Source organism: Carassius gibelio, chromosome A13 (genome assembly GCF_023724105.1).
Source record: "Carassius gibelio isolate Cgi1373 ecotype wild population from Czech Republic chromosome A13, carGib1.2-hapl.c, whole genome shotgun sequence".
Lineage (NCBI taxonomy): Eukaryota > Metazoa > Chordata > Actinopteri > Cypriniformes > Cyprinidae > Carassius > Carassius gibelio.
In genome coordinates this window covers 14,567,611-14,578,830 of record NC_068383.1, presented here as the reverse complement: position 1 = coordinate 14,578,830, position 11,220 = coordinate 14,567,611, and the positions used below count along the sequence as shown (strand labels likewise).

The 11,220-nt window shown below is 35.3% G+C and overlaps 1 protein-coding gene and 1 pseudogene across 1 annotated transcript; one reads left to right on the top strand and one right to left on the bottom strand.

The window, feature by feature from the left end:
• Positions 1-3,724: 3,724 nt before the first annotated feature.
• LOC128026598 (uncharacterized) lies at positions 3,725-7,415 on the top strand (annotated as a pseudogene).
• Positions 7,416-8,381: 966 nt separating this feature from the next.
• Positions 8,382-10,516, bottom strand: LOC128026486 (phenazine biosynthesis-like domain-containing protein). The gene is made up of 9 exons (XM_052613673.1): positions 10,355-10,516; positions 10,146-10,242; positions 9,957-10,055; positions 9,761-9,870; positions 9,622-9,651; positions 9,460-9,548; positions 9,026-9,201; positions 8,800-8,862; positions 8,382-8,677 (listed from the first exon to the last, which is right to left on the bottom strand). The coding sequence occupies exons 1-9, from the start codon at positions 10,436-10,438 to the stop codon at positions 8,565-8,567; spliced, it is 861 nt and encodes a 286-aa protein (XP_052469633.1). The 5' UTR covers positions 10,439-10,516; the 3' UTR covers positions 8,382-8,564.
• Positions 10,517-11,220: the final 704 nt, after the last annotated feature.

Below are 11,220 nucleotides of genomic sequence, written 5' to 3'. Positions count from 1 at the left end.
ATAAATTATATAAAATATATAATAGATATACACTATAGAATAAGCTATATTTTACTTATGATACTAGAATATTTTTGTTTCATAGATTGACAGTGGCAAGAGGCTGACTGTTTTGGCCATTTATGCCAAAACTGGGATTAAAGATGGTATAAACTGGGCCAGAAAATTCAACACAGAATGAGTGGAGCAAAGCCAGTGTATCACCATCATAGATAGACATTTTGGATGGTTTTCCTTACTGCCAGTGGCTTTTTATTTGAGTTCTGATAAATGAGATATTTTCCATTACCATGATAGATGTAGCAGAATGCATTGTTAAAGTCACCGTTGCAATGCTCTGAATCCTGATCTACTGTAGCTGACCCATATGACATACCAATCAACCAATAGGGTTTCTTCCACACTGCCACCTCCCAGTAACGGGAGCCGCTGGAGAATCTCTTCTTGACCCGGACGCTGTACTGGGAGCAGACGTTTGTTTTCGGTTTCCTCTCTTGGGTTGGATTCTTACTCCAGTATACCTCCAGCTTTTCTGCTGACACCTCCAAGGTGTGCAGTTTCTGGGTCTAAACTTATTGCTCTGAGACCTGCAGGTGGAAAAAATGTGTTATTTTAAGGATATGTTTTGTATATGGATTTCAAGAGAATGCAGAAAGAATGCAGAAAGAACACACCCTAGTCCATGTTTTTTGAAATACTCTAAAAAAATGAAAAAGAAATAAGGAAAATGTACACTCCAAAAGAAACTTAAAATATGAACCTGGAGCAATACAATGTCATTCTCTTCCTCAAGCAGAGTTTGGCTTGATCTTAGGGCAGCATTAATATCTCTAACATCACCCTCCAGTGACTCACTTCTCCATCTTCTCAACATCAGTTTCTGATCCTCCTCAATGTGGGCTTTTATCTGGCTGTATTTCTCAACTATTCTGACTCTGTATGCTTCTGCATTATTCTGCAAATTACCATAAGATGACAAAAAATGTCAAAGTCTGGTAAACTTATAACTTGACAAAAAAAAATGATTTAAGTCACAGCACATTTGCATCACATACACTTTATTTATAAAAAAAAAGTATATTAATTTCAAATCATAATTATCTGAGAAGTGATGTATCAATAATTTTCATGTTTTAATTGGTTATTATATAACTCATAAAAATAAACACAGACACCTCTGAAAATAATGGCTCCAAATCTTGCATAACAGACTCAGATAAATGTGTTCTGAGTTAAGGAGTGATGTGTTGGTCTCCAACACCTTCTAAAAACAAAGGGATATGTTTCCATAAGTTCTCAATACATGGTTACTTTAATAATAATAAAAGTCTGTGTCTGAATTGAAAATCTGAGTTGATTAAATTTTTTCCAGATCTATTAATTTAATACAAAAAATAAATGAAAATCCCAAAATTACCTGAACACATCTCTTCTATTATAGACGGTTTCATCGGGCGCACGCGCCTGGACCTAAGTTAACTTCCGGTCTGTGTTGTGTATATCGGTCTGGCTGCGGTGCCTTCTACAAACGCAGTTAAAAGCAAGGTGATGAGTAGACTGAAGTTGGGCTCAGGTGGTTGTGCTGTGGGATGTGTTTCCCATACATTTATTTATTTTTGGAGACTCGCCACAATTTTAAAACTGATCTTTTTTCAAAAAGGCTTCATTGAATAAACATGAGTAACGTTGCTTACTGCACGTTTAATAATAATAATTCCTTACATTTATATGTTTAAATATCAAAACGAGGCACAGGTGTTTTTATATCGCTGTATTTCTGAAGGAAGACGTGCATGTTATATGCCTGATAAAGCAGCGTGTGAGCGTAGCTCTGCTTTGTTTACAGCTGTTACTGGGGAAACCTCTATTTCTCGCACTTTATGTCTATACTTTAAAACATCTCCTGTTGGCAAATAATGAATTTGCATTTTCATTAAGTCCGTCTGATCCACGCAGCAAACACATTTTGTTTGTTATCAAAAAATATCTACTCTAGAGGACTTGGCTGTTGTTATTGATTATATTTGGAAGTCTACCGGAAGTTAAGTTAGGTCCACAAAAGCGCTCATGCGCAGTAACGTTTGTTTATGTTGTTGCCGTTGAAACCGTCTATAAGCATTTAATTTCTGTAAATCTCTGTAAAATTATATTAATATTATATGTACATATATAAATATACTGTACATATTTATATGTTCTGTAGTTTTCACTTTGACTAACTTTTTACTTGATTTTTATACTATTTGACATTTTTAGAGTCAGAAAACACTGACTCTAAATACTTGACACCTGTGTTTTAAACTACATTTTTGTTTTATTTCTATCAACAATATTTTTAACTCAGTAAATTAACTGAAATTGAATTACCTTGAATTCTGTGCATGCATCTTGCAGCGTTACAGCTCAATGGTTTTTGTATGCAACTGCAATGCACAGACAACACACAGCGATCTGGTCCTCCCGACAGAAGAGCTTCAGCTCCTCCTCATGCTCCTTAAACTTAAAAGAAATCAAGTCTTCAGTAACTTGGATGAGAGAGTGTGCTCTTAAAGCCTCTCTCTACTGGTACAGCAGGGTGTGAGCAGAGCACAGAGAGGCATCGCAGATCTTCACAGCCACCTCAGTTTTTCCAATACACTGATCACACTTGCTAACAGAAAGTGACATTTGAGATGATTCTTCCAGCGAAGGTGCTCTTGCAAAGACATCCTGAACTTTTCTTTGAAGACCTGAGTTGATCTCTAGCTCAAGATCCGGAGGAAGAAGTACAGCGGCCCTTCTCTGGATGTTTTTGGGTCATCCATGTTCCAGACCACTTGGATGCAGGTTTGACAGAAGTTGTGCTCACATGGGTTTGTAAAGCTTTCTAAACAAACAGGACATTTTAGTTATTCTCCTATAGCGTCCATGTCAGCAAACCTTCTAGAGTATGTGTGCACTAGCTCTACATAAATATTTCAAAGATGAGGTTCACATTTCAATGCCATTCTATTATGAGTGTATTTAATTACAATAACCTGTGCATGTCTTCTAATACAACATATAAAATATTTCAAAACAACTATGACATGCAGTGATATTCAAACCCTTCATTTAACTTCAAATATTGAAGAAAACCACACCAAAAGGCACACGAATGCCTTTACTTTTAAATTATTCAAGAGTAAAATTTATATAAAATTCAATATTCTCATTCCATTCATGTTTCTTTATGAATCATTTCACATTTAGATCATTTCATATCAACATTTCTGCAACTGTAATTTCTGTATAACAATGTAAACAGTCTGTATATAAATGTGCATTTTTTTGTGGTTTGGATTACAGTAACGTTGTGTATTACATAACGTACCGTTGTTATGTATTAATGACAATCATCTGTTAGCAATTTTTGAATATACCTAGCATGTATTCTGTTGGTCTAAAGCTGTCTGAAACGCACATCATAAAACGTGCTTAACTTACCATGTGGATATTCAATGATTTTTTGTCTTGGTATCTACAAAATGAATTCCTATTACATAGAAAATGACGATATAACTGCCCGTTTTTCGTTCAAAAATTTACAACACGAGGTTAACGGAGTGTTAACAATAACGGACAGATTTGTTTTCAAACTGATTAATAATTACAAACTCGACCAGTGATCTCACTGACGCTAGGTGGCAGTGTGTGTTATAGTGATGTAAATGCAGCAGACAAAAAAAAACAACGACGAAACGTTTGCTTTCTCCTTCCTTCTATGGCGTCGTATGCGGGAATTTTCTTTTGAGATCGCAGTGTTATGTGTTTACTCTACTGAGATCCAGGAGGAGTTGTTTATGCACGAAATCTGCTCTTTTTAGTCGTATGTATGTGTCAGATATATGTGAAAATGCTGCAGCAGAATATCTGCTTCTGGACTAATTACTTTTGAGCCGAAATAGCTGTGGCTATCTTTATATGCAGCTCAAGTGATGTTATACGTTTTTAAGTTTTGAGCTGCTGTGTGACATTGGATTCTCTGAAGATAAATCATTTTTAGTAATTTTAGTCACTTACGGTCCACGATGATTAAGTCTAAATCCAGCTAATCTTCCGTAAATATTTCAGATTATTTCTGATGCATTGTTATTCATCCTCAGCTATCTATAACTATAAAAAAAACTTAGATGTAAATGTGAAAGCTGTGAAACTCCTAAATGTTATTTTTATTTTTTTATTTATTTATTTATTTTTTTTTTTAAATGTTGTAGATGGTCAGTAGAGTTAAAATATTAAGCCAAATATTTCTCCCTTTTTTGTCTCAAAGGTAAGGACTAAGGACATAAAACAGCAATTTGCACTTAAAGGGATAGTAAACAAAAAAATAATATTTTGTCATCATTTACTCACCATTATACTGTTCCAAATCTTTATGACTTTATTACCTGTAATATGAATTTTGTTTTCCAAATAATGACAGTAAATGGGGTCTGAGGATGTCATTTAAGATTTATTTAGAAATTATAAATAAAAGCCCCCCCAAACTTTTTTGTTAAATTTATTTAATATGTTTGTGATGCCCTTTAATTTGTAATTTAATGAATTTGTTTACGCAGTTACTCTGCATAGATTTATGTTATTTGATAAATATCTTCAGAACCTTCTTAATTGATTTATATTTTTGAAATTTAATAAAAAAAAAGTTAACTGTACCTTGCACGTTCAAGTTAAAAATGGCCACCTGCTCTGATGTTAAAAAAACGGCTGATGTCACACCATAACATCACCTTTATGTGTTCTCAGGTTTTACCAAAGTCACCTAAAAAAAATTGCAGCTGGAATTACAAAAGTCCCCATTTCACTGAAGATAAAGGATGAAAGTGCTCCCTGCTCTCCAATCCCTTCTGCTGGCCTAGAGACACCTGACAGTCTGAGGAGCGACAACCCTTCTGACACTTCATATGAGAACTGCTCACCTGTGTCCCGTGGCCTACTTACTAAATGTGTCAGGGGTAAACCTAGCCTGATGGCACGTAAGCTGATGCAGCCACAGAAAAACAGCAATCTAGAGCCAGAAGACACTTTTGAGCCTAAGAATGGCGTAAGTCACTCCGGCTCTGTGAAGAGGTTGTTGCACAGCTCCGAGAACATCCAGAGTGCAAAGCAGTCCAGGACCATGCAAGTTCAGAAACTTCCCGATTTTGACACAAGCTCACCAAGGGCTTCATCTTCGGGAACGTTACAGAGAGCATTCTCAAATTGTCAAAATTCTCAAAATGGAAAAACTAATGGTTTCTCAAAGGTCTCAAAAAATCCTTTCATCGGCTGAGCTTTAGTACCAGTGAGAAAGAGAATTCACTTGCTCTAAGCATGAAGCGCGAGATGGACTTTAGTACGGTTTCTGAAACAAATGACTTTGATCTTGTGATGTCATATAGTTTGTGGATACAAAGTGGATCTACTGAAGGAAAAGATACTTTTCTCAACTGTCCAGTCACTACGAAGAGACCCTTGAGTACTGCTGTTTTGCAAGTAAAAGACAAAATTGCTGATGGAGAGACTTTGCCAGCACCATTTGAAGATGATTTCACTGATCTGATAGACTATTGGTTTGATGATGGTGTGGAGCAAAAAACTGAATCTGAGGCGCCAAAACCCAAGAAGTTCAGTCACGAGTATGAATGTGTTATTCAATCTATCTATGTGCACATTAGTGTGCTTTTACTAATATTTGATAGTTTGGTGAATACTGCGCATTTATAATTTATGATTCTAACCTTTCTGTGTTCTTAATTGTTCTTGTCAAATTTTAGTGCTTAAAATAATGAAACCATATGTTGTTGTTGTTGTTTTTTTACAGGCATTTGATGGTGGATCTAAGCAGATGTTAAATGGTACCATAGTTCATGATATCTTCCAAAAAGCAGCCATGTCTTCAGATTTCTCCCCAGAGCGGATACAGACATTTGCTGCAGAGGCCCTTAGAACCCCCAGCTACCTCAGACAAATGTAAGAGCTATCTTCTAACATCAATTTCATTTATAAAATATGTTTTTATTGTTTCCTCAAATACAGATATTGTGCTAATACGTGTTTGACGACAACAGCTCTCTTTAATGTGCCTTAAAAAGGCTGTGTTTGTCTTGTACTTGCTTTAATTAGGTATAGCCTAAAGCTGACCCAGGCTGACATGAGACAGGAAGTAGAAGAATATCTGCCCTCTTTATCTGAGTGGGCAAAACACTATGTCCACACTTCACCGCTGGCTGGCCAAAAGCAGCTCACTCTCAAACTGTGAGTAAATATGTATGTATTTAAAGAAGACCGAGAGCATGGTCTTGTGGGAAATGTTTCTGACAGATTCAGTTTTCATATTATAAATCAATGTTATGGTTTGTGTGGTTATTTACTATCAGCCCTAGCAACGGGGCTCTGAGCAAGCAATATGCCTGTAGCGCGACAGTCACAGATTTTGTGGACATTGAAGAGAACATGTGGTGTCCACTTTTTGGACTGAAGGGGAAGATGGATGTCACAGCTGGAGTTAGGATTCATCGGAGAGGCAGAAAGCCCACAGAGAGGATTGTGCCAATGGAGCTGAAAACTGGCAAGGAGTCCAACTCCATTGAGCATCGCAGTCAGGTACAAAACACAACATAAACTGTAGATATTTCACATGTAAAAAAAAAAAAAAATCACTATGTTTGTCATTACTGAATATCGCTTATTATTTGACAATTTTTTCTTTTTTTTTTTGGTTATTCTGTACACGTTGATGAGCTCAGCTAGATGCTGCGATCCAGAGGCTGGCTTTCTTGTCTACTGGCAGTCTACATCCTGTTGTGGGTAACCACATGGACAGGAGAGGTTGGTTTGTTTTATTAAATATATAGTTCAATTAAAAATAAATTTTGTCATCATTTATCTTTAAAACACAAATTAAGGTTTTAATTTTAGTAGGCTGAATGTGGCCATCACTAGAGCCAAACACAAGCTCCTCATGCTGGGCTCGGCGCCCACCCTTCGCCGATACGCACCACTAGAGAAACTTCTCAGCCACCTTCAACAGGAAGATATGATCTCCTTTACAAGTGTTTACGAATGAGAATCTAATTGCAGGTACATTCAGTGACTTTTTTTTGTCACTCTGTCATTGAGATTAATAAATTAACAACTTATGGAAACCAAATTTTTTAAAATTCTCCTTAATCAAAGTCACATCTTCCAGCTGCCTGCTGCTGCCCATGAGGCACTACCCAGGGTGCACTTGTGATGAGAACAAAAACCTCTTCTGATTCATAGTGTATGTCACAAAGATAATGCTGTGAAACAGTTACTTGAAAGAAATTTGTGAAATGGTATATATAAGCTTCAGATAACTATAGACACTTTTTTGGTTTTAATGATGGATGTGAAGTTTAATAATAAATCAGTGCTGACAGGCCCTAGTACATCATTTTCACTTGTGAGTTTTTTTATTTTTACTTTACACAATTAATTCTCACTACCTCCTGTTGCATATTTTTTAAATCCATTACAGTTTTATCCATGCAAGTGTTTTGTGTATGTGCATTATATATATATATATATATATATATATATATATATATATATATATATATATATATATATATATATATATATATATATAAGAATTTTAAGAGTTTAATGTTTTTGTTTAATAAAAAATTGATGCAAATACTACATTATCTTTTACTTTTTTTTTCCCCACCGAAGACCATTGACCACTAAAGAGATAGAAATAAAAAAAAGTTTGCCGTCTGTGAATTTGTACTTTATTAAATGATACCTAACTTATAATGCACCTACACATTAATGTTAAGAGCCACAAAAATTCCCTGCACCTTTCAAGTATTTTTTAAAGCAGTATTTGAAGTTAAGATAGACTTTGACCCTATTGAAATAAAAGACTCAGATTAAAAGTACAGACTCAAGATTTCAAAATGTCTTTTTAGAGAAACTTTTTTTATACTGTCATGTTATCTGTAAAAGAGAGTGGAAAAGAAGATAATGCTGATCTATCATTTTATTTTATTATATATATATTCTACATTCCACACTAAACCAGTAGCAGTATTGTTCTTTGTTAATGGCATTTGCATTTTCACCTATTGGTATTTTCTTGTAAATACCTTTTATTGCAGACTTTATTATACAATCTAAATGAAAAGGCAGTTTGCCACCATCCATCAGAGCAGCTGCTGGGATTCCCCTGTAGGATGACCAATGCCTGATGAGGGATGTTCAGTTAACCATCATCTCTGATCTCTCGCTTCAGTTTCTCTCTGTGACTAACCATGGTTTGCTGTATCCTGGATCAGTATCAGAAGATCTAGCCTTACTCTGCCCAACAAAAAAATGTATTAATATTCTAAAATAAAATGTATAAACATCCATTCAGATTTAATTTACTAGTTTATTATTTATTCAGACAATAATTTGTATTGTATTTTGGCACACAAGTAACCACATTTGTCCATTCAGCATACGAAAAAAAATAACTGTGGATCTTTGTGAAAGAAAATAGACTTATTTCCTTAACCTATTCACTCATTCAGTGAGAAGGTTTTATAGGTTGTCTAGATTTTAAGAGTTCCCTGAAGAACGATCTGTGCCTGACCACTGATGTTGAGTCGACCATCATCTCTAACCTCCAGCCCAAGCTCTCCCCCACGACTGGAGCACTGATAGGCTGAAAAAAAACATATTGTGCATTTTATTTAAGCTTTTTGAGAATTTTTTTTAAATCAGTGAACTAATGTCTTTATGAATTTTCTTTGATTCACCAGTGCAGGAACAAAAAAAGGCCTTTACCCAGCATTTTCTTTTTCTTCAGCTTTTCAGACCAGTAGGCAGCAAGAACCGTATGCGCAGAACCTTTGAGAAATAATTATTGGTCTTTTAAAAACACAAAACAAATTAATATGAAATTATTCAAATTCATGGCTTTACATTAAAACATGGACACTTCTACAGATTTCGCCTCCTGTATTGCAGGTTGCTGCATTTTTGAGAATTATATATGATTTTTTCAGCTCACCACAGACTGGATCTTCAGGGATCCCAACCCAAGGAGCAAAGTAACGGGAATAGAAGTCATATCCAGGTTGTGCGGTTGGAGCTCCCTTCATTGTAACAATGACACCTTTAATCTTCCCAGTGGATTCATTTTTCAGCAGAGCTTCTGCTTCAGGCTTCAAAGATGTTAGTTGAGATCTGCCAACAACAAAGAGTCAACAACCTTGCTTAATGATCTAGATACTACAATACTTGAATAACTGCCATTTTGGAAAATATTACCAACATAGTATTAATTCTTGTCTTGACATAGTCTACATTTGCAATAAACTCTATTGTTTTGCTTTGAGCTAATTGTTTTCTGTTTCTCTCTTGACATTATTCATCTCATTTATATCCACAAGCACAATGCATACACAATATCATTACATTCCGCCTCTGAATGTCCAGCAGTACCTGTCACATGTGTCAGCCAAACGAATCATCAGTTTGCTTGTGGTTGGACTGTAGCACACTTCCTGAATGGGCACATCTCCTACTGCGGCCTGAAAATACACATAGAAGCTTGTTTTTTCCATATGTCCTAAAAAAAACTAAATTACTCACTGGCTAACTTACTTTCAAAAGATCCTTGATTTCATGCTGATCCTGGAAATAAAAAATACAAAACTCAATAGATTCAGACCAAGATACACTACTTTATTAATCATGAGAGACTATATGAAGAAAAGGTCAATAAGGTGTGCTGTGGTCATACCTGGGGGTTTGGTTTGTTTAAGGGAAAGTCCATTATTAGAGATTCTTCATGCTGGCGCACATTAAGCTCTCCACTCATAGTCTCAAACACCAGTACAGGGTTGACATTTTCTGTGTGATGATATAACTGTGATTTTAGAAAAGTCACATTCCATTGTCTTTGGTAAAAGATTAATTTGAGAACAAGTGTTTCTTACTTTTCAGGTAAAAGAGAACTGCTGCTGAGGCCAGTGTTGCATGTCCACACAGTGGAATCTCACTTGTGGGAGTAAACCAGCGTAATCCAAACCTTGCACCTTGCAAAATATATCATAACCAAAAACAGACGTAAACAGATGTAAATCAGTTATTTGAGAATTTCATCATGCATCTCACCAAAAGAATACCTGAGGAGAAATCCATAGAATTCAGTTTTGTGATGAAAGCAGTCTCTGATAAATTCATCTCAGCAGCAATGCTCTGATAAAGATCATCTCTCAGCTCCTGGATGTATTATAGATAAACACTTCACATTCTGATCTTCATAGCTGCCAACATGTTTAAACAATTCCTTAAGTAAAAAACATAAAACTGTCTTGTGCAGTGTAATACTTACATTCTCTATAAGACATATTGCAGCAGGATTACCTTTGAAAGGTAAGTTAGTAAAAGCATCAACAGTAAATACAGGAATCTCCATTGCTTCTGCTCTAGAGTAAAACAGCTGCAACAAGTTTAGCGTGACGCTTTAGCAAGTCATAGTCCAGTGTTCTGAGGCTTGCTGAGACTTTGACCCCAGTAGTGAAACACCCCATTTTAAAGTTACAAGCAACACAATTTCAGAATGTTTCTTGTGTTTGCTGTATTCATTTCATTAAGTGTTAAAGCTCAGATTAAATTAAAACAGTATTAAAATTTTACTTTTTATTTCTTAGATAGGACTAGGATCAGGGTCCAACTTAATAGGTGTCTGAAAATTACTTTTTTCACTAGTTATTACTTAAAGTCTTCATGTTGTATTGCAAAACACTTTTACAACTACTGAGGTGGAAAACAGGTAGGTTAAAGAAAGAGTTTAGGGGAAGGGGTATCGGGTAATTATAAATGCAATCACAAATTAATTTCATATAATTATGCCAGTGAGTTTTTTTAATTTTTTATATTAAGTAAAATGTATGTACACAATAATTGCATTAAGGATTCAATAAAAGTTTAGTACATAGTAGTTACAAGACACTTGGTGATCTTTAATCAGTTACAATATTAATATTTGCAGTTGCATTGTTGATTTTTTTCACTGTCAACACAAAAACCGTAAAAAAAGAAAGAAAAATTTTAAAATGTATTTTCTGTGCATGTTGATGAACCATTCATAACTAACAGTTATTATTTAAGGGGGAAATCAAAGTGATTTTTCCAGTTTGCTTCATGGTTTTCACAGTCTTGCCACAGCTGTATTTGTTTGTACAGAGCTGCAGGCAG